The sequence below is a fragment of the Oncorhynchus nerka genome, linkage group LG1 (assembly GCF_034236695.1).
Source record: "Oncorhynchus nerka isolate Pitt River linkage group LG1, Oner_Uvic_2.0, whole genome shotgun sequence".
Classification (NCBI taxonomy): Eukaryota; Metazoa; Chordata; class Actinopteri; order Salmoniformes; family Salmonidae; genus Oncorhynchus; species Oncorhynchus nerka.
In genome coordinates, this window is record NC_088396.1 from 34180917 (window position 1) to 34206624 (window position 25708).

General features: G+C 39.3%; 1 protein-coding gene across 1 annotated transcript in view; it reads left to right on the plus strand.

Annotated features, from left to right (window-relative positions):
• The window catches only part of LOC115129567 (zinc finger protein 385B-like), an 83615-nt gene that overhangs the window by 35620 nt on the left and 22287 nt on the right, over positions 1-25708 (plus strand). The window contains exon 3 of the mRNA XM_029660096.2: positions 15487-15597. Coding sequence (XP_029515956.1) covers positions 15487-15597 — 111 coding nt within the window. The remainder of the gene's footprint in view (positions 1-15486; positions 15598-25708) is intronic.

Here is a 25708-nt window from a genome sequence, read left to right on the forward strand (position 1 = left end):
TTTCAGTCGCTGTGGTAGCTGACGTGTATAGTGTTGAGTCATCTGCATATATAGACACACTGGCTTTACTCAAATTACATTAGTAAAGATTGAAAAAAGGTAAGGGGCCTAGACAGCTGCCCTGGGGAATTCCTGTTTCTACCTGGATTGTGTTGGAAGAAGAACACCCTCTGTGTTCTGTTAGACTTTATCCACAATATAGCAGGGGTGTAAAGCCATAACACATACGTTTTTGCAGCAACAGACTATGATCGATATGTCAAAAGCTGCACTTAAGTCTAACAAAACAGCCCCCACAATCTTTTTATCACCAATTTCTCTCAGCCATTCATAAGTCATTTTGTATAAGTGCTGTGCTTGTTGAATGTTCTTCCCTATAAGCGTGCTGAAAGTCTGTTGTCAGTTTGTTTACTGTAAAATAGCATTGTATCTAGTCAAACACAATTTTTTCCAAAAGTTTACTCATGATTGGTAACAGTCGGCTATTTGAGTCAGTTAAGGGGGCTTTACTATCATAGGGGAATAACTTTTGCATCCCTCCAGGCCTGAGGGCACACGCTTTCTAGTAGGCTTAAATGAAAGATATGGCAAATAGGAGTGGTAATACCGTCCCCTATTATCCTCAGTAATTTTCCATCCACATTGCCAGACCCCAGTGGCTTGTCATTGTTGATAGAGAATTTATTCTGCAGCATTAGTAAAGATATGATCAATACATGTTCATGATTTCATTCATGTACTGTTTGTAACTACCCTTGTAGTTTGATTCATATCCTGAACCAGGTTGCAGGTACTAGTTACAGTTTGAAGCTTTCTCTTGAGTGGGCAGCCTGATGGAAAACAGTCAATATTTAAATCACCCAGAAAGTATACCTCTCTTTTGATATCACATACATTATCAAGCATTTCACACATGTTATCCAGATACTGACTGTTAGCACTTGGTGGTCTATAGCAGCGTCCCACCAGTATGGACAGGCATAATCTACGGACAACAAACACAATTCATTTTATTGATGGCAATTTGAATGCACAAAGATACCAGGATGAGTTCCCATTGTCATACCATTCATTCACTGCCATCACCTCAACTTTCAGCATGATAATACACATTCCTGGAAGCTGAAAATGTCCCAGTTCTGCCATGGCCTTCATACTCACCAGACATGTCACCCATTGAGCCTGTTTGGGATGCTCTGGATCGACGTACGACAGCGTGTTTCGGTTTTTGCCAATATCCAACTTCGCACAACCATTGAAGAGGGGGGACAACATTCCACAGGCCACAATCAACAGCCTGATCCACTCGGAGGAGCTGCTGCATGAGGCAAATGCTGGTCACGCCAGATACTGGCTGGTTTTCTGATCCACGCCCCTACTTTTTTTCAAAGGTATCTGTGACCAACAGATGCATATCTGTATTTCAGTCATGTGAAATCAATAGATTAGTACCTAATTCAATTGACTGATTTCTTTATATGAACGGTAACTCAGTAACATCTTTGAAATTGTTGCAGGTTGCAGTTAGAATTTTGTTTAGTGTAGATGTATTTTTCATGCTGTGAATCTTTTGTTGAGGAGAATGGAGTATGGTGTCGGAACATACAGTATGAGGTCTGATATCTGCATTGTTGCAGCATCACTGTTCTGTTCTGTAGTCACTGTACTACTGTGTACTCTGAATCAATAAACCTGTGAAGACAACACAATACTCTGCAGGTGTCAGAAACTCACGGTACATGCAGGAATACAAAACCAACAGATGTGAATTGATCTGTCTTTGTTTTTCTCTGCAGCTGCTCTCAATATAAAAACCCTTGAAACAGAAAATGTAGGCTACTGTAAGAATGACTGCAACATAATATTTATGTTTATTAAGTAATGTTATAGTGAAAAAGGAGTCTGCAAACTTCAGTCAAATGCAATGTCAGTGTTTTTATTAGCTAAGCTTTCAGTCTGTGATAACCATGTAATTAGAATTCTATGGTGATAACCTTTGTCTGAGCAACATATATTCTTACCTTGTACAGTGGCTTGCGAAATATTCACCCCCCCTGGGCCTTGAATATTTTGCTGCCTTACAACCTGGTTTTAAAATGGATTTTGGGGGGGTTTGTATCATTTAATTTACACAACATGCCTACCACTTTGAAGATGCAAAATATTTTTTTATTGTGAAACAAACATGAAATAAGACAAAAAACAGAAAACTTGAAACAGAAACTATTCACCCCCCACCCCCCAAATTCAATACACTGTAGAACCACCTTTTGCAGCAATTACAGCTGCAAGTCTCTTGGGTATGTCTCTATAAGCTTGGCACATCCAGCCACTGGGATTTTTCAAGGCAATACTGCTTCAGCTCCTTCAAGTTGGATGGGTTCCGCTGGTGTACTGCAATCTTTAAGTCATACCACAGAGGTCTGGGCTTTGACTAGGCCGTTCCAAGACATTTAAATGTTTGTCCTTAAACCACTCGAGTGTTGCTTTAGCAGTATGCTTAGGGTCATTGTCCTGCTGGAAGGTGAACCTCCGTCCCAGTCTCAAATCTCTGGAAGACTGAAACAGGTTTCCCTCAAGAATTTCCCTGTATTTAGCTCCATCCATCATTCCTTCAATTCTGACCAGTATTCCAGTCCCTGTCGATAAAAAACATCCCCACAGCATGATGCTGCCACCACCATGCTTGACTGTGGGGATGATGTTCTCGGGGTAATGGGAGGTGTTGGGTTTGCACCAGACATAGTGTTTTCCTTGATGGCCAAAAAGCTCAGTTTTAGTCTCATCTGACCAGAGTACTTTCTTCAATATGTTTGGGGAGTTTCCCACATGCCTTTTGGCGAACACCAAACATGTTTGCTTATTTTTTTCTGACCACTCTTCGGTAAAGCTCAGCTCTGTGGAGTGTATGGCTTAAAGTGGTCCTATGGACAGATACACCAATCTCTGCTGTGGAGCGTTGCAGCTCCTTCAGGGTTATCTTTGGTCTCTTTGTTGCCTCTCTGATTAATTCCCTCCTTTCCTGGTATGTGAGTTTTGGTGGATGGCCCTCTCATGGTAGGTTTGTTGTGGTGCCATATTCTTTCCATTTTTTAATAACGGATTTAACGGTGCTCCGTGGGATGTTCAAAGTTTTGGATATTTCTTTACAACCCAACCCTGATCTGTACTTCTCCACAACTTTGTCCCTGACCTGTTCGGAGAGCTCCTTGGTATTCATAGTGCCGCTCTCTTGGTGGTGCCACTTGCTTAGTGGTGTTGCAGACTCTGGGGCCTTTCAGAACAGATCTCAATATGCTGAGATCATGTGAGAGATCATGTGACACTTAGATTGCACACAGGTGGACTTTATTTAACTAATTATGTGACTTCTGAAGGTTATTGGTTGCACCAAATCTTATTTAGGTGCTTCATAGCAAAGGGGGTGAAAACATATGCACGCACCACTTTTCCGTTTAAAATTTTTTAGAATTTTTTGAAACAAGTTTTTTATTTTATTTAATCTATTTGGACTATTTTGTGTATGTCCATTACATGAAATCAAATTAAAAATCAATTTAAATTACAGGTTGTAATGCTACAAAAATAGGAAAAACGCCAAGGGGGGTGAATACTTTTGCAAGGCACTGTAAATGTTGATTGTTCATGTGCACCAGTGGGGGCTGGTGGGATGAGATATAGGAGGACAGGCACATTGTAATGGCTGGATGGAATAAATGGAACGGCATCAAACACATCAAAGATATAGAAACCCCGTTTGACTCAGTTTCCAGGAATTCCATTCCAGCCATTACAATGAGCATGTCCTCTAGCTCCTACCACCAGCCTCCTCTGATGTGCACTTGGTGAGAGAGGTGCCAGACCGCAATTATTGAATTAGAGTGTGCATTTTGTTTCCCATTCATCATATTGTCAAATGCATCCTGTAACAGGACAAGTGGGCTCGTGGGTTCTGACACTAAGTCTGACAACATGTTATTACTGTCATCACTGGTCCTGGTAGGTAATTGGTAGTATTAGAGAGAGAGAGAGAGAGAGAGAGAGAGAGAGAGAGAGAGAGAGAGAGAGAGAGAGAAGAGAGAGAGAGAGAGAGAGAGAGAGACTGGCCTCAATTCCTCCTGTACATCATCCTCTGTCAGTCAGGCATGCAAAACTCTGACGCTGAGTGGCGTAGCGACATGCTAAAGGATTATTTATGATTACATACTGTTTCTACTCTACACTAGAGTACTCTATATTCTACCTGTTTTATTTCATTACGTTTTGACATAGATTTGATCTCCATAAGACTGACCTGTATAAATAAAGGTTAATATAAATATTTGCCTCAGCAGTAACATGTTGAGGTTGTGCAGTTTATTGGTATACCAGAATGATTTGCATTGAGGAGGTGAACAGGAGATGACAGGAACGTGTAATTGAAATGAATTGGACAGTGACAGCCTGGCTGTCCCTGCTTTAGCCCTGCAGCTTTCTCTGTCTGCTTATCACTGGAATTTAATTAACAGTCACTGAATGACAGTTAAAGTTATTTTTCTCAAGTTGTTTTGTTGGGTTGGTGGGGTGTAGTATGGTGCATTGTGTTTAGTTGTGTTGTTTTGTGTAGGGTTGAAAATGCACAGTTGGAAGGAATACAATAAGCACAATACACAACAAGGATCACATACACAATTAGCATACACAATTACAGTATGGAACCATACACAATAACAATATAGCACCATACACAATATTGTCAATAACACATCACATGTACAATGTTATTACCGCCTACTTTAGATGTTTTATTCCCTTTGTCTTTGTGTCTCCTTATAACACTACCATAGCCATGAAGTGGTCAGAGTAATGACTATAGGTACACTGATCTGGAGGCTTAAATGATTCTCAGGTGCTGCTGCTGCTTACAGTAATTGTAACAAGATGTATACTGTATGTGTGTGGATGGTGTGGGTGGGCAGCATCAAGCCTTGGCTCTTATCCTGATATTAAAAGCCTTCTTATTAGTTAAAGGAAGGAGAGGTGGTGGCCTCTAACTGGCTGTTATCCACCTGGCCTGGCTGTAATAACCTGTAAAGACTGCGTCCCAAATGGCACCCTATTCCTTTTCCTTAGGGTGCTTTTTAGTCGTTCAGTTTGTGTCATTCTTTTGTTTTTTATCTTATGTTGGTTGTGTAGTAAATATTTCCTTTTTTATTTTCATTGTTTTTCATTTTATTTTATTTGATTCCCTAGCTCTAAGGGCCCTGTTCAAAAGTAGAGCACTATGTAGCACTGTCAATAGAGTGCCATTTTGGAGTGGATGCAGCCTTGTAAAGTCTTACTGGATTGGATGGCTTGGTGGTTGCTGGCTCTGGTCGTGTGGGTAAACAACATTATGACACCACTACTGTGAGTGTGTGTGTGTGTGTGTGTGTGTGTGTGTGTGTGTGTGTGTGTGTGTGTGTGTGTGTGTGTGTGTGTGTGTGTGTGTGTGTGTGTGTGTGTGTGTGTGTGTGTGTGTGTGTGTGTGTGTGTGTGTGCGCAATAGAGAGAGAGAATGAGAGAGAGGGGGGTTGGATAGATGGAGGGACAGAGAACAGAGAGGGGGCATATGGCTCAGACCTTTTGTACATCCTCACGAAAGCACATGCAACACAACACGCTCTCTCTCTTTGTGCTCTCTTTCTCCACCTCCTTTTCTCTCTCTCTCTCCAGACTAGACAGTTCCTGTGAGCTCTTCAAATAAAAGCTAACATGAATGGTAGGATAACTAATTGTATACATAGAATGGTAGCATAACTAACTAATGGCATAGATAGAATGGTAAGATAACTAATTGTATACATAGAATGGTAGCGTAACTAACGAATGGCATACATAGAATGGTAGGATAACTAACTAATGGCATACATAGAATGGTAGGATAACTAATGGCATACATAGAATGGTAGAATAACTAATGGCACACAAAATGGTAGGATAACTAACTAATGGCACACAGAATGGTAGGATAACTAACTAATGGCATACATAGAATGGTAGGATAACTAACTAATGGCACACAGAATGGTAGGATAACTAACTAATGGCATACATAGAATGGTAGGATAACTAACTACTGGCATACATAGAATGGTAGGATAACTAATGGCATACATAGAATGGTAGAATAACTAATGGCATACATAGAATGGTAGAATAACTAACTAATGGCATACATAGAATGGTAGAATAACTAATGGCACACATAGAATGGTAGAATAACTAACTAATGGCATACATAGAATGGTAGGATAACTAATGGCACACATAGAATGGTAGAATAACTAACTAATGGCATACATAGAATGGTAGGATAACTAATGGCATAGATAGAATGGTAGGATAACTAATTGCATACATAGAATGGTAGAATAACTAATGGCATACATAGAATGGTAGAATAACTAACTAATGGCATACATAGAATGGTAGAATAACTAATGGCACACATAGAATGGTAGAACAACTAACTAATGGCATACATAGAATGGTAGGATAACTAATGGCACACATAGAATGGTAGAATAACTAACTAATGGCACACAGAATGGTAGGATAACTAACTAATGGCATACATAGAATGGTAGGATAACTAACTAATGGCATACATAGAATGGTAGGATAACTAACTAATGGCACACAGAATGGTGGGATAACTAACTAATGGCATACATAGAATGGTAGGATAACTAACTAATGGCATACATAGAATGGTAGGATAACTAATGGCATACATAGAATGGTAGAATAACTAATGGCACACATAGAATGGTAGGATAACTAACTAATGGCATACATAGAATGGCAGAATAACTAACTAATGGCACACATATAATGGTAGAATAACTAACTAATGGCATACATAGAATGGTAGGATAACTAATGGCATACATAGAATGGTAGAATAATAACTAATGGCATACATAGAATGGTAGAATAATAATAATGGCAACATAATGGCATACATAGAATAGAATAACTAACTAATGACATACATAGAATGGTAGAATAACTAATGGCACACATAGAATGGTAGAATAACTAACTAATGGCATACATAGAATGGTAGAATAACTAATGGCATACATAGAATGGTAGAATAACTAACTAATGGCATACATAGAATGGTAGAATAACTAACTAATGGCATACATAGAATGGTAGAATAACTAACTAATGGCATACATAGAATGGTAGGATAACTAATGGCATACATAGAATGGTAGAATAACTAACTAATGGCATACATAGAATGGTAGGATAACTAACTAATGGCATACATAGAATGGTAGAATAACTAACTAATGGCATACATAGAATGGTAGGATAACTAACTAATGGCACACAGAATGGTAGGATAACTAACTAATGGCATACATAGAATGGTAGGATAACTAACTAATGGCACACAGAATGGTAGGATAACTAACTAATGGCATACATAGAATGGTAGGATAACTAACTAATGGCATACATAGAATGGTAGGATAACTAATGGCATACATAGAATGGTAGGATAACTAACTAATGGCATACATAGAATGGTATAATAACTAACTAATGGCATACATAGAATGGTAGGATAACTAACTAATGGCACACAGAATGGTAGGATAACTAACTAATGGCATACATAGAATGGTAGGATAACTAACTAATGGCATACATAGAATGGTAGAATAACTAATGGCACACATAGAATGGTAGGATAACTAACTAATGGCATACATAGAATGGTATAATAACTAACTAATGGCATACATAGAATGGTAGAATAACTAACTAATGGCATACATAGAATGGTAGAATAACTAACTAATGGCACACATAGAATGGTAGAATAACTAACTAATGGCATACATAGAATGGTAGAATAACTAATGGCACATATAGAATGGTAGAATAACTAACTCATGGCATACATAGAATGGTAGGATAACTAATGGCACACATAGAATGGTAGAATAACTAACTAATGGCATACATAGAATGGTAGAATAACTAATGGCACACATAGAATGGTAGAATAACTAACTAATGGCATACATAGAATGGTAGGATAACTAATGGCACACATAGAATGGTAGAATAACTAACTAATGGCATACATAGAATGGTAGGATAACTAATGGCATACATAGAATGGTAGAATAACTAACTAATGGCACACAGAATGGTAGGATAACTAATGGCACACATAGAATGGTAGAATAACTAACTAATGGCATACATAGAATGGTAGAATAACTAACTAATGGCATACATAGAATGGTAGGATAACTAATGGCATACATAGAATGGTAGAATAACTAACTAATGGCATACATAGAATGGTAGGATAACTAATGGCATACATAGAATGGTAGGATAACTAATGGCATACATAGAATGGTAGAATAACTAATGGCATACATAGAATGGTAGAATAACTAACTAATGGCATACATAGAATGGTAGAATAACTAATGGCACACATAGAATGGTAGAATAACTAACTAATGGCATACATAGAATGGTAGAATAACTAATGGCATACATAGAATGGTAGAATAACTAACTAATGGCATACATAGAATGGTAGGATAACTAATGGCATACATAGAATGGTAGAATAACTAACTAATGGCATACATAGAATGGTAGGATAACTAATGGCACACATAGAATGGTAGAATAACTAACTAATGGCATACATAGAATGGTAGGATAACTAACTAATGGCACACAGAATGGTAGGATAACTAACTAATGGCATACATAGAATGGTAGGATAACTAACTAATGGCACACAGAATGGTAGGATAACTAACTAATGGCATACATAGAATGGTAGGATAACTAACTAATGGCATACATAGAATGGTAGGATAACTAACTAATGGCATACATAGAATGGTAGAATAACTAACTAATGGCACACATAGAATGGTAGAATAACTAACTAATGGCATACATAGAATGGTAGAATAACTAACTAATGGCATACATAGAATGGTAGAATAACTAACTAATGGCATACATAGAATGGTAGAATAACTAACTAATGGCATACATAGAATGGTAGAATAACTAATGGCACACATAGAATGGTAGAATAACTAACTAATGGCATACATAGAATGGTAGGATAACTAATGGCACACATAGAATGGTAGAATAACTAACTAATGGCATACATAGAATGGTAGAATAACTAATGGCACACATAGAATGGTAGAATAACTAACTAATGGCATACATAGAATGGTAGGATAACTAATGGCACATAGAATGGTAGAATGGCATACATAGAATGGTAGGATAACTAATAACTAACTAATGGCATACAGAATGGTAGAATAGAATGGTAGAATAACTAACTAATGGCATACATAGAATGGTAGAATAACTAACTAATGGCATACATAGCATGGTAGGATAACTAATGGCATACATAGAATGGTAGAATAACTAACTAATGGCATACATAGAATGGTAGAATAACTAATGGCATACATAATGGTAGAATAACTAATAATAATGGTAGGATAACTAATGGCACACAGAATGGTAGAATTGGAATAACTAACTAATGGCATACATAGAATGGTAGGATAACTAATGGCATACATGGAATGGTAGAATAACTAATGGCACACATAGAATGGTAGAATAACTAATGGCACACAGAATGGTAGAATAACTAACTAACGGCATACATAGAATGGTAGGATAACTAACTAATGGCATACATAGAATGGTAGGATAACTAATGGCACACATAGAATGGTAGAATAACTAATACATAGAAACATAGAATGGTAGGATAACTAATGGCACACATAGAATGGTAGAATAACTAACTAATGGCATACATAGAATGGTAGGATAACTAATGGCATACATAGAATGGTAGAATAACTAATGGCATACATAGAATGGTAGGATAACTAATGGCATACATAGAATGGTAGAATAACTAATGGCATACATAGAATGGTAGGATAACTAATGGCACACATAGAATGGTAGAATAACTAACTAATGGCATACATAGAATGGTAGGATAACTAATGGCATACATAGAATGGTAGAATAACTAACTAATGGCATACATAGAATGGTAGAATAACTAATGGCATACATAGAATGGTAGGATAACTAATAATGGCATACATAGAATGGTAGAATAATAACTAATGGCATACATAGAATGGTAGGATAACTAATGGCATACATAGAATGGTAGAATAACTAACTAATGGCATACATAGAATGGTAGGATAATAACTAATGGCACACATAGAATGGTAGAATAACTAACTAATGGCATACATAGAATGGTAGGATAACTAATAACATAGAATGGTAGAATAACTAATGGCACACAGAATGGTAGAATAACTAACTAACGGCATACATAGAATGGTAGGATAACTAACTAATGGCATACATAGAATGGTAGGATAACTAATGGCACACAGAATGGTAGAATAACTAATGGCATACATAGAATGGTAGGATAACTAACTAATGGCATACATAGAATGGTAGAATAACTAATGGCATACATAGAATGGTAGGATAACTAATGGCACACATAGAATGGTAGAATAACTAACTAATGGCATACATAGAATGGTAGGATAACTAATGGCATACATAGAATGGTAGAATAACATAGAATGGTAGAATAACTAATGGCATACATAGAATGGTAGAATGGTAGAATGGTAGAATAACTAACTAATGGCATACATAGAATGGTAGAATAACTAATGGCACACATAGAATGGTAGAATAACTAACTAATGGCATACATAGAATGGTAGAATAACTAATGGCACACAGAATGGTAGAATAACTAACTAATAGCAAACATAGAATGGTAGAATAACTAATGGCATACATAGAATGGTAGGATAATAATGGCACATAGAATGGTAGAATAACTAATGGCATACATAGAATGGTAGGATAACTAACTAATGGCATACATAGAATGGTAGGATAACTAACTAATGGTAGAATAACTAATAGAATGGTAGAATAACTAATGGCATACATAGAATGGTAGGATAATAACTAATGGCATACATAGAATGGTAGAATAATAACTAATGGCATACATAGAATGGTAGAATAACTAATAACATAGAATGGTAGGATAATGGCATACATAGAATGGTAGAATAACTAACTAATGGCATACATAGAATGGTAGGATAACTAATGGCACACATAGAATGTAGAATAACTAAGAATAAGGATAACTAATGGCATACATAGAATGGTAGAATAACTAACTAATGGCATACATAGAATGGTAGGATAACTAATGGCATACATAGAATGGTAGAATAACTAATGGCACACATAGAATGGTAGAATAACTAACTAATGGCATACATAGAATGGTAGGATAACTAATGGCACATAGAATGGTAGAATAACTAATGGCATACATAGAATGGTAGGATAACTAATGGCACACATAGAATGGTAGAATAACTAACTAATGGCATACATAGAATGGTAGGATAACTAATGGCATACATAGAATGGTAGAATAACTAATGGCATACATAGAATGGTAGGATAACTAATGGCACACATAGAATGGTAGAATAACTAACTAATGGCATACATAGAATGGTAGGATAACTAATGGCATACATAGAATGGTAGAATAACTAATGGCACACATAGAATGGTAGAATAACTAATGGCACACAGAATGGTAGAATAACTAACTAACGGCAAACATAGAATGGTAGAATAACTAATGGCATACATAGAATGGTAGGATAACTAATGGCACACAGAATGGTAGAATAACTAATGGCATACATAGAATGGTAGGATAACTAACTAATGGCATACATAGAATGGTAGGATAACTAATGGCACATAGAATGGTAGAATAACTAATGGCACACAGAATGGTAGAATAACTAATGGCATACATAGAATGGTAGGATAACTAACTAATGGCACATAGAATGGTAGGATAACTAATGGCATACATAGAATGGTAGAATAACTAATGGCATACATAGAATGGTAGAATAACTAATGGCATACATAGAATGGTAGAATAACTAATGGCACACATAGAATGGTAGAATAACTAATGGCACACAGAATGGTAGGATAACTAACTAATGGCATACATAGAATGGTAGGATAACTAACTAATGGCATACATAGAATGGTAGGATAACTAATGGCATGCATAGAATGGTAGAATAACTAATGGCACACATAGAATGGTAGGATAACTAATGGCATACATAGAATGGTAGGATAACGTTAATTGATTCTCTGGCCAAGAACAACTTGCCTCTCGATATACTGTATTTTTGTATTTGTTCTCTCTTCTATGGAGTCCTGATCTCATGATTCTATGTGAGATGGCAATAGGTAGGAGAGATGGCATCAAATATGTAATGTGTCCTAATATGTTATTATTCTACTGCATGTTAGCTGGCAATAGGTAGGAGAGAGAGCATCAAATATGTAATGTGGCCTTCGTTCAGTCTCCATGTGATTTGGTAGTGGGGATCAGGCGCACTTCGAGGTGTCGGAAGCTTGTTGTTATTTTCTATGTACTGTAGGATGTTTGTCTGACAGCAGCAGTTATGATGAACTATGAATGAATACCATTAAAGACTACTCTAGGAATGTCTTGGTGGTCAAAACTTTCACATAATTTTTTTTAGCACAGCCCATAAGATAGTATGTTATCTTACCTGGTGTTCTCTGAGCTACAGAGAAACGAGCTGTGTTCTCTCATGTATTATTAGAATAGTCACGTTCACACTGCACACTGCCCAGGGTTAGTGAATGCCTGAGCGAAAGGAGGGGTAGTTTTAACCCAGCGTTAAGGATAGCCCTGGGCTAAGAACATGCAGTGTGAAAAGCACTTTTAAAGGGCCTTTTAACACATACAGTCCACTTATTAACAGAGGGTTCATTCACAAAGAAGGCCCAAGTGGTTTTTCTTTCAGTTTCAATGTGTTTGTGTAACTACAAGAGAAAGCTCGTTCATTAGAACGTGCTTTGAAGATGTCGTTCCCATAGCAACGAATTAAACATTCCCAAACCAGAAACCGTGGATTGATGGCAGCATTCGCGTGAGACTGAAAGCGCGAACCACTGCTTTTAATCAGGGCAAGGTGACTGGAAACATGACCGAATACAAACAGTGTAACTATTCCCTCCGCAAGGCAATCAAACAAGCTAAGCGTCAGTATAGAGACAAAGTAGAATCTCAATTCAACAGCTCAGACACAAGAGGTATGTGGCAGGGTCTACAGTCAATCACGGATTACAAAAAGAAAACCAGCCCCGTCACGGACCAGGATGTCTTGCTCCCAGGCAGACTAAATGACTTTTTTGCCCGCGTTGAGGACAATACAGTGCCACTGACACGGCCCGCAACTAAAACATGCAGACTCTCCTTCACTGCAGCCGACGTGAGGAAAACATTTAAACGTGTCAACCCTCACAAGGCTGCACCCAGACGGCATCCCCAGCCGCGCCCTCAGAGCATGCGCAGACCAGCTGGCTGGTGTGTTTAGGGACATATTCAATCAATTCCTATACCAGTCTGCTGTTCCCACATGCTTCAAGAGGGCCACCATTGTTCCTGTTCCCAAGAAAGCTAAGGTAACTGAGTTAAACGACTACCGCCCCGTAGCACTCACTTCCGTCATCATGAAGTGCTTTGAGAGACTAGTCAAGGACCATATCACCTCCACCCTACCTGACACCCTAGACCCACTCCAATTTGCTTACCGCCCAAATAGGTCCACAGACAATGCAATCTCAACCACACTGCACACTGCCCTAACCCATCTGGACAAGAGGAATACCTATGTGAGAATGCTGTTCATCGACTACAGCTCGGCATTTAACACTATAGTGCCCTCCAAGCTCGTCATCAAGCTCGAGACCCTGGGTCTCGACCCCGCCCTGTGCAACTGGGTACTGGACTTCCTGACGGGCCGCCCCCAGGTGGTGAGGGTAGGCAACAACATCTCCACCCCGCTGATCCTCAACACTGGGGCCCCACAAGGGTGCGTTCTGAGCCCTCTCCTGTACTCCCTGTTCACCCACGACTGCGTGGCCACGTACGCCTCCAACTCAATCATCAAGTTTGCGGACGACACAACAGTGGTAGGCTTGATTACCAACAATGACAAGACGGCCTACAGGGAGGAGGTGAGGGCCCTCGGAGGCTGTATCACCACCTGATACGGCAACTGCTCCGCCCACAACCGTAAGGCTCTCCAGAGGGTAGTGAGGTCTGCACAACGCATCACCGGGGGCAAACTACCTGCCCTCCAGGACACCTACACCACCCGATGTCACAGGAAGGCCATAAAGATCATCAAGGACAACAACCACCCGAGCCACTGCCTGTTCACCCTGCTATCGTCCAGAAGGCGAGGTCCGTACAGGTGCATCAAAGCTGGGGCCGAGAGACTGAAAAACAAATATCTCAAGGCCATCAGACTGTTAAACAGCCACCACTAACATTGAGTGGCTGCTGCCAACACACTGACTCAACTCCAGCCACTTTAATAATGGGAATTGATGGGAAATGATGTAAAATATATCACTAGCCACTTTAAACAATGCTACCTAATATAATGTTTACATACCCTACATTATTAATCTCATATGTATACGTATATACTGTACTCTATATCATCTACTGCATCCTTATGTAATACATGTATCACTAGCCACTTTAACTATGCCACTTTGTTTACATACTCATCTCATATGTATATACTGCACTCAATACCATCTACTGTATCTTGCCTATGCCGCTCTGTACCATCACTCATTCATATATCTTTATGTACATATTCTTTATCCCCTTACACTTGTGTCTATAAGGTAGTAGTTTTGGAATTGTTAGCTAGATTACTTGTTGGTTATTACTGCATTGTCGGAACTAGAAGCACAAGCATTTCGCTACACCCGCATTAACATCTGCTAACCATGTGTATGTGACAAATAAAATTTGATTTGATTTGATAAGCACAAGCAAATCAATGGAGGTGATTCATCTTCCATTTCCATGATCCTGGAGTCCTTTACATGTGCTTTGTCCTCACAGTTTATCGTTTGTCATAGTTAATTATACACGCATGCTTTAAGTAAAGTGTTACCCTTTGTTATTTTACCAGTCTGAGTATCTAATATGTCTTCAACACCTATCTCTGGAGATGAGCGTCACCGGGTAGTGAACACTACCAGGCTACCATCTGTCCTCCTTTAAGGTGTTCACTATCTACCCATTCTGCTCCCCACTGACCCTGGGGTGCCGCTTGGCTGTGGGAACCACCTAATTTATTACAGTAGATGGAAGGGAGATCTCTCTCCCACTCCCTCCTCTTTCTCTCTCTCTCTCTATCTCTCCAGAACCCGTGCAATACTTAAACATTACTCTCCTGTCTTCTTGTCTTCCAGATGGATCCCGTCCAGAAAGCTGTAATAAACCACACGTTTGGAGTCTCCATCCCTCCGAAGAAAAAACAAGTGATTTCCTGTAACATCTGTCAACTCCGCTTCAACTCAGATGTAAGTACAGTAACGTTACAAGACACTCTCTCGAAGAAAAACAGCATGGTAAAGTGTGTGTGTAAACAGTGTGTCTTTGGTTGCCAGGCTAGGACACTTTTCTGGAAGACACCTACTGGTATACTATTGTTACTGACTACTACATTGAGGAGAAAGTTCCGTAGTAAAAATCCTTAAGATTTTTTTTTTACATTAAAACAGGATCAAACCCATGAAACAGACGTCTTAGATAAACGTAGATAAGCCTAATTACGTCAGACATATTGTATCTCTGAGATTTGGGATAATAAATAAACTAATATGATGCTCTCTGTGCTGTGAATCGTTTGGGTCAAGCTAAGAGGACATCATATTTGTTTACAAGATGTTTACTACCCATTATTCGTTTCAATAGCCAATCAATCCACATGCTATAGTGTAGAATAACAGAGTTGCCTGAAATGTTCTTAGGAGCCTTTGTTCCCATTTCAACCAATCAATGGCCAATCCTGAGAGTGTTTCAAACATAGTCGGTGATGCATTGTGTACAAAATGGTTTGTGGTTGTTTTGTAGTGCAGACCAGACTAGTACTGGGCAGGTGGATAGATTTAGACAAAAATATACCACAGTATGGCCTACTGTGACCAGACTGTTGTACTTTGTGGTAGTCCATATGAAGTGGCCAGACTGTTGTACTATGTGGTAGTACATAGGAAGTGGTCAGACTGTTGTACTCTGTGGTAGTCCATAGGAAGTGGTCAGACTGTTGTACTATGTGGTAGTACATAGGAAGTGGTCAGACTGTTGTACTATGTGGTAGTCCATAGGAAGTGGCCAGACTGTTGTACTATGTGGTAGTCCATAGGAAGTGGCCAGACTGCTGTACTATGTGGTAGTACATAGGAAGTGGTCAGACTGTTGTACTATGTGGTAGTCCATAGGAAGTGGTCAGACTGTTGTACTATGTGGTAGTCCATAGGAAGTGGCCAGACTGTTGTACTCTGTGGTAGTCCATAGGAAGTGGTCAGACTGCTATACTATGTGGTAGTCCATAGGAAGTGGCCAGACTGTTGTACTCTGTGGTAGTCTATAGGTAGTGGCCAGACTGTTGTACTCTGTGGTAGTCTATAGGAAGTGGTCAGACTGTTGTACTCTGTGGTAGTCCATAGGAAGTGGTCAGGCTGTTGTACTCTGTGGTAGTCCATAGGAAGAGGCCAGTCGGTTGCAAGCGATTGTGATTGTGTTGAATTGTGTTTTGGAAATAAAGATAGACATGGTTTTTAAAAAGTTGTGGTAATATTTAATTCAGTACAGAAATGTATAGGCAGCTTAACATACCCTGACCTTCAGCTCGATTTACCCCATACCCAGGGTAAGTTGTGCCAAGAGACCACTTTATTGTGACAAACTTTGTTTTCAAAACTGTAATGTTTACATTAATTCTGATTTTTTTCCAGGGTCACACAACATCCTGAAATATGTTACGGGTTCGGTCTTATGTAGCAAAATAGCAATTTTACATTGGACAAAAGTAGAGACTCAGAGCCAGAAAATGGCATATCATACACTACAGTTGAGGAACAATGGGAAAGTAATTCTGTTTTGAAAGTTGATACATTTGTAACCTCTCTTTTGAGAAAATTACCCTTGAATGTTTTGGTAAACCTACTGGATAGTTCCTCTTTGTCTACACCCATTCAGCATTGTTCACACCCTCTTAAGCCTTATCCTCACCCATCTCTTTAAGGATTCACATGTGAGGCCATGTACTAAACTACCAAAGATTTCAGGACTAAAGGCTGGTTTATTGACAGTTGTCGCATCATGAACATTCTATTGTCGTCCGACATCAAACTTGTCGTTGTCGTTATGAAAAAGTATAAACACAAAAACTACAGGCTGCATGACATCAGCAGCCTGGTGGTCCAAAATAGCATAACTGTTGTATTTTAACACCTATAAATCCACCCGTCAATCTAACAACCCAGGCAACTAAAATAAACTTTCCAAACAATGTTTTGGTACATTTCGAGCTTGTTAGCTAGCTAGTTCATATTAAGTTAGCTGGCTAGCCAGTTCAAATAATGACCATATCATATAGCTGACAAAGTCTTTACTTTAGCTCATTTGTCTTCATTATTACAGAAAATAAACTCACAAGAGACTAGTCAAGGATAATATCACCTCTACCTTACCCGACACCCTAGACCCACTTCAATTTGCTTACCGCCCCAATAGATCCACAGACGATGGAATCGCCATCGCACTGCACACTGCCCTATCCAATTTGGACAAGACGAATACCTATGTAAGAATGCTGTTCATTGACTATAGCTCAGAATTCAACACCATAGTACCCTCCAAGCTAATCATTAAGCTTGAGGCCCTGGGCCTGAACCCTGCCCTGTGCAACCGCCCCCAGGTGGTGAAGGTAGGAAACAACTTCGCTGATCCTCAACACTGGGGCCCCACAAGGATGTTCACCCATGACTGCGTGGCCCTGGGAGTGTGGTGACAGGGAAATAACCTCTCACCCAACGTCAACAAAACAAAAGAGCTGATAGTGGACTTCAGGAAACAGCAGAGGGAGCACCCCCCTATCCACATTGACGGGACAGTAGTGGAGAAGGTGGAAGGTTTTAAGTTCCTCGGTGTACACATCATGGACAAACTGAAATGGTCCATCCACACAGACAGTGTGGTGAAGAAGGTGCAACAGCGCCTCTTCAACCTCAGTAGGCCGAAGAAATTTGACTTGGCCCCTAAAACCCTCACAAACTTTTACAGATGCACAATTGAAAGCATCCTGTCGGGCTGTATCACCACAACCGCAGGGCTCTTTAGAGTGTGGTGCAGTCTGCCCAACGCATCACCGGGGGCAAACTCCCTTCCCTCCAGTACACCTGCAGCACCCGATGTCACAGGATGGCCCAAAAGATCATCAAGGACAACAACCACCCGAGCCACTGCCTGTTCACCCCGCTCTCACCCAGAAGGCGAGGCCAGTACAGGTGCATCAAAGCTGGGACCGAGAGACTTCTATCTAAAGACTTCTATCGCAAGGCCATCAGACTGTTAAATAGCCATCACTAGCACATTAGAGACTGCTGCCCTATATACATAAACTTGAAATCACTGGCCACTTTAATATTGGAACACTTTAAAGTCACTTTAATTTTTTTTTACATATTTTGCATTACTCATCTCATATGTATACACTGTATTCTATCCTATTCTACTGTATCTTAGTCTATGCTGCTCTGACATTACTCATCTCATATGTATACACTGTATTCTATCCTATTCTACTGTATCTTAGTCTATGCCGCTCTGATATAGCTCGCCCAAATATTTATATATTCTTAATTCCATTCGTTCACTTTAGATTTGTGTGTATTGTGAAATTGTTAGATATTACTTATATGATATTACTGCACTGTTAGAGCTAGAAACACAAGCATTTCGCATTAACATCTGCTAAACGTGTATGTGACAAATAAACATTTGATTTGATTTGAAGGCGAGCCAACTACCGGAAATAGCTTATGGTTGTGACTATGACGAAATTAAAGCTTCTACCAGAGAATTTTAGAACTTGGACACTGTCTCGTTGACCTAACGTTATATCCTAATTTGACTTTGGTGCAGGTCATGTTCTTCACATTACCGTCTCTGGTAAACACATACTTTTTCAAATAAAATCAAAGTTGATTTGTCACATGCACAGGATACAGAAGGTGTAGTGAAATGGTTACTTGCACAGTGTAGTATTTTGTTTAGACATATAACTGGCTAGCTAAACAATGAACCATAATCCCAACTCATAACATTACTACCCTGCGTGAATCTGCAAGTAGCTAACCACCCAGGTTCAATGTTAGCTAGACTATAACCAGCAATGCAAATGGCTCTGAGATACGAATAATATTACTACACAGATCATACACTTAGCGTTAGCTAGCGAGCCAGCCAGCTGTTGTTAGCTAGCTAGCTAACAGTACGCTTTAACTTGAAATGAAAAATGAATTTCTGACAAAATTAGAAACGCATAATATCTGAAAATGTAGCCAGCTTGACTATCTTATCCGTATACATGATGGATACATCTCCCTCTCTGTCACAGATGCCATGGTTGCCCTTAGTTTGAAGATGTAATCCGGACACAAGTGTTTTATACAACAGCCTTCTGTGTGTTTTCTTTTAGACTCCCTCTGCAAATTTGCAATCAAACACAACAATTTTCCACATATCCTTAGCTATCATACTCTAATTCCACCTGGCATTCCACTGATTTCAAAACTCAGTCATCCAGAAAGTGGAGAGCAACACTTTTGCAGTTCTTCTACGTGATATCTTTCAAAAAAGCTGGGTTAGAAAGGATTACCTACACATACTGACCAGCTCATGTTTTAGACAGAAGCGTGCTACATGGCAGACCAATCCAAACTCATCTTTCTGCATGTCCAGTCCATCCATTATGTCAGCCAATCATGTCTAGCCGGAAGGTTCCTGTCTTTTTCTGTGGCTAAACCAACTAGGCTCGTAGTTTAACAATTGTATTCGTATTTACAGATGGCATACAAGTTTGTTATTAAGGCACATGAAAGTTCACATGTTCCAGAAGGCATTTCTGCTAAAAAACACATTTCGATAAATAAAAAGTTTACATTCAAATGCTACTCCTGTGAAGTAGTGACATGCGACATATGCCTAGTTTCCTAAAAAGAGTCACATGTATGTAGATATCTTTGTTAGAAAGAATACAATATTTACTCTGTAGTACCCAATAGGGAAAGTTTTGGAGACCAAATTGTACAGGTGGACTACTTTGTCGTATTTGGTGACAGAAGAAACATTATAATATACTAACTATCCAGACCAATGGAGATATGGTTCTGGGTGCTGAGATTACCAACTGTGTGGCCAGTCTATTGTGGTCTGTTCTCCCCATAAGGAAGTGGTAATTACTTCCTGTATTGCTGTGTTATTCTCTCTCTGCTGGCCTTTTGTGACAGACGAAACATTGTAATATACTAACTGTCCAGACCAAAGGAGATATGGTTCTGGGTGCTGAGATTACCAACTGTGTGGCCAGTCTATTGTGGTCTGTTTTCTCCCATAAGGAAGTGGTAATTACTTCCTGTGTTGCTGTGTTGTTCTCTCTCTGCTGGCCTTGATTAAGGCATTATAATAGGAATAGGAGATAAATTATGTTGGGTTGGCAGAGAGCCCAGTCTGATACAGGGGTCCTACTGTGAGGAGTAATTGAGGAAATATTTCTCCAATGGCACCCTATCCCCTATAAAGTACACTACTTTTGACCAGGGCCCATAGGGCTCTGGACAAAAGTAGTGCACTGGAATAGAGTACCATTTTCAGACTCAGCTTTTTATCACCAGGGTTTGTTGTTTATCTTCTGTTGTGTTCTAGATCTAGATTGTAAGCAAACAGGAACAATTGTTGGCACGTTCTTTACATCACGATCCCTAAACCACTGAAAGCTCCTGGATGTTTGAGAAACACATACTCTAGCTAGACATAATCACATTGCTAGAGGGACTCATGGTGTTCTTCCTCTCCCTCCCGTTGTTGTCCCCAGCTGGGTGTAATTGCTTGATTGTTATCGACTGTGAAACTCTCCTTTTCCAACAGAGATGACTGTGGGAGATTAAAGTTGTGGCCACTTCTACTTAATTTCTTTCCCAGTACCAAGGAAGAGAGGAAAAAAGATTTAATTTGTCATGATAACGTAAAGCGTTCTGTTCTCAAGATAAGTATTAAAGAATGCTTTCAAGAGAAGCAAACCATCTCTCTCTGTCAGTCTGCCTCTCTCTCTCTATCTGCTCTCTCTCTGTCTGGAAGAGTTCACGGGGGGTGAAGCCTGAAATATCAAAGAAGTTGCTGCTAACAAATGTTTTTGATGCTAATCCTGGTTGCATGTATCCTCCGTATTGTGATCCATGCAGGGAGAAAGGCCTGTCTCTACCAGTCTCCTCTCTGTCTCTACCAGTCTCCTTCCTCTCCTCTCTGTTTGGAGACTGTCACAGTTGCATCCCAAATGGCACCCTATTCCATACACAGTGCACTACCTTTGACCAGAGCCCTATGCGCTCTATAGGCCCTGGTCAAAAGTAGGGCACTATATAGGGAAACGGGTGCCATTGTCTAAAGACTATCACAGTCACTCTGAAGCACCTCACCACCCCCTTAACATGAAGAGAAGGCCCTGTTGAAGTGTCAGAGAGATTTGGCCCTGTGTCACCAACCCTGACACATTTGATATTACATTCCTTCATCTTCTGTCAAACTCACACAACTCTCTATACTGTATAAATGCACAGCAGACCTGTTCTTGCTATTCTTTTGTTGGTCATAACACACAGAAAGGATTTTTGCGGCTCAGTACTCCAGGAGATATACGTCATCACACACTGGAGGAAATAGAAAGTGCTTTAAGTAAGCCTGGACTGTCTCGCTAATGGCACCCTATTCCTATGGGCCCTGGTCGAAAATAGTACACTATAAATGGAAAATGTTGCCATTTGTGACACTCACTTGGATTAGAAATCACTTGGATTAGAAAAAACTAAGTGGCTTAAAGGAAACATGATTACTCATAATGTATTTTACTTTGAGCATTATGCCCTCTTAGCACTGTCACTCTGGTCCTTGTCTGCCTTGTTGTTAATGCAGTGCAGGAAAGACATCCCACTGGGCCCAAACTGGTTAAATCTATGTTAGCATGCAAAGGTCAAAGGTCTGTGGAGATTTCACAATTGCATTAATAATGTGCAGAATCTAAAACAGCATTGATCCCTTACACTACGTACTTTTAATCTAATTTCAACTGTAATTTTGGTCATTTGGTTGTGTTATTAGGTGAAACACGGTGATAACACATTAAGTTGTTGTATAAATACAAAATATCTGACATTGTATTTCCATTTGAACTTTGCTGTGCTTTTAAATGGTTCAAAGTGCAGTGATAACACTTCTTGCTGTTGTGTTTTTGATTGGGTGAATAAAGGTTGAAATCTCATTGATCAACGTCTCAACTAAATATTACCTACATTTCCTGGTTGAAATTACGTGGTGTGTCCAGACAGGGCTCATTAAAGCACTGATGCCTTTCCATCCCCGTCCCCATCCTGCTGCTGCTGTGAATGTAAAACTGAAGACTGCTGTAGCTGCTCTGTGCCATCCAATTCAGGAGTCAGATGAGGGAGGGAGGGAGGGAGAGAGAGAGAGAGAGAGAGAGGGAGGGAGGGAGGGAGGGAGGAGAGAGAGAGAGAGAGAGAGAGAGAGAGAGAGAGAGAGGAGAGGACGCCTGTCGATCTTAGCACTCGCATAATGAGATTCTAATGAAGTTTCAAGTGCTGAACAATTTCTTATAGAGGCTTTGTCTGCCACTCAGGAGGAGCAATAGTTGGTGTCCCAAATGGCACTTTATATCCTATAGTGTACTACTTTTGAATGGGCCGTGTCAAAAGTAGTGCATTATATAGTGAATAGAGTGCCACTTGGGACACAGACATACAAATAAAATGAGTGAACAGCTGTTAAATATACAATACTGTATACCGGAAGGCCTGTAGCTAGGTGACAGCACTGTAAGCATGGTAAGCACACCGCACTGCAAATAAAATCAGCTCACTAGATAACCGATCACCTTCTCCCGAGGATGTGACTAACAACCTAATAATAGATTTAGCTGCCCTCGAGATTTCTCACAGCAATGTTTGCTTATGTGGACAATGCCATAATCCCTGCTACTGAGTATATATGAGTAAAGTCATGATTAAAGATGAAGAGTAAACCAATCTGACAGTTTTTTTTATTGCTTAAATGGAAAGGAATTTAGAATTGCCTCCTTCTTTAAACCCAATTTATTCAAGATACATTATTGCCTTTGTGATAAGGGTAAATTGCACAATGTTTACAGTGTGGTAGCTATCTCTCTGATGTTGGATAGGCTTTAAGTGGAATGCCATTCTAATTTACAGAGTCTTGCAAGTTGCTACCATTTAAGCTATTTTTTTGACCCGGAGTACACGACTCAAAATTGGTTTTATTGCATTTCCATACAAGCATGGTTGGCCCTTATATATTGACTGTGAAAGAGCATTCAAGTCAACGTCTGTGTTACTTAACATCCTCAATCAGAACCTTTTAACAGCCAGCAGTTTAGACTGTGTCCCAAATGGCACCCTATTCCCCACATAGTGCACCAACTACCATAGGGCCATGGTCAAAAGTAGTAATCTTTATAGGGAATAGGGTGCCATTTGGGACAAACCCTTAGAGATTAATCATATTAGTTAAAACTTCTTAGGGCTGAAATCCCATTAACGTGATCAGCCAGTGAAAGTGCAGGGAGCCAATTTCAAAACAACAGAAATCTCATCATTAATCTCATCATTATTTTATACCGTTTTAAATGTAATCTTGTTGTTAATCCCACCACAGTGTCCGATTTCAAATAGGATTAACAGCAAAAGCACCAGAAACAATTATGTTAGGTCACGACCAACTCACAGAAAAATTCAGCCATTTTTCCAGCCAAAGAGAGGAGTCACAAAAAGCACAAATAGAGATAAAATGAATCACTAACCTTTGATGATCTTCATCAGATGACACTCATAGGACTTCATGTTACACAATACATGTATGTTTTGTTTGATAAAGTTCATATTTATATAAATAAATCTCAGTATACATTGGTGCGTTACCTTCACTAGTTCCAAAAACATCTGGTGATATTGCAGAGAGCGATCTAGAAGAAAAAAAACTAATAAGATATTGCAGAGAGCCACATCATTTTACAGAAATAGTCATTATAAATGTCGATAAATACAATTGTTAGACATGGAAATATAGATATACCTCTCCTTAATGCAACAGCTGTGTCAGATTTCAAAAAAACTTTACGGAAAAAGCAAACCATGCAATAATCTGAGACGGCGCTCAGAAATAAAAAATTCTGCCATGTTGGAGTCAACAGAAATCAGAAATAACATTGTAAATATTCCCTTACATTTGATGATCTTCATCAGAATGCACTCCCAGGAATCCCAGTTCCACATTAAATGTTTGATTTATTTTGATAATGTCCATTATCTATGTCCAAGTAGCTACTTTTGTTAGGGCGTTTAGTACACAAATCCAAACGATCGTGCAGGTCCAGCCAAACTTCGGACGAAAACTTCAAAAAATTATATTACAGGTCGTAGAAACATTTCAAACTAAGTATAGAATCAATCTTTAGGATGTTTTTATCATAAATCTTCAATAACGTTCCACCAGGAGAATTCCTTTGTCTGTAGAAAAGCCATGGAACGCAGGTCGCTATCATGTGAAATGCACGTGACCAGGACCTGGCTCTCTGCCAGACCACTGACTCAAAGAGCTCTCATCCGGCCCAACATCACAGTAGAAGCCTCATTCAAGTTTCTAAAGACGGTTGACATCTATTGGAAGCCTTAGGAAGTGCAACATAACCAATATCCCACTGTGTATTCAATAGGGGCTGGATTGAAAATCGACCAAACTCAGATTTCCCACTTCCTGTTTGGATTTCTTCTCAGGTTTTTTGCCTGCCATATGAGTTATGTTATACTCACAGACATCATTCAAACAGTTTTAGAAACTTCAGAGTGTTTTCTATCCAATACTAATAATAATATGCATATATTAGCGACTGGGACTGAGGAGCAGGCCGTTTACTCTGGGCACGTCTGGGCACCTTTCATCCAAGCGACTCAATACTGCCCCTGCAGCCATAAGAAGTTAAAGGCTTCTGATTAATGCCTGTCCAGCAGTGGTTTATGTGCAGCCTCAATAAAATAAATGTCTCTATTTATAATGCATGAATCATGCTTCAGGCTAAACCCACAGGCAAACTAACAGGTCCATAAAATGTGTTTTTTTAATTAAAACTTAATCTCAGTTTCTTCCCACTGTGAAAAAGAGCTTTTCAATGTGCTCTTTTGCAATATAAAAAAACTTTCACAGATGGCTATTGGCTACCAGACATACCAACTGTAATCATTCTCAAAGATCTTGATGAAATAACTCTCACGACATTCACCAGTATATTGCTCCAATGCCTATCCCCTTCCACTGTTATTTATT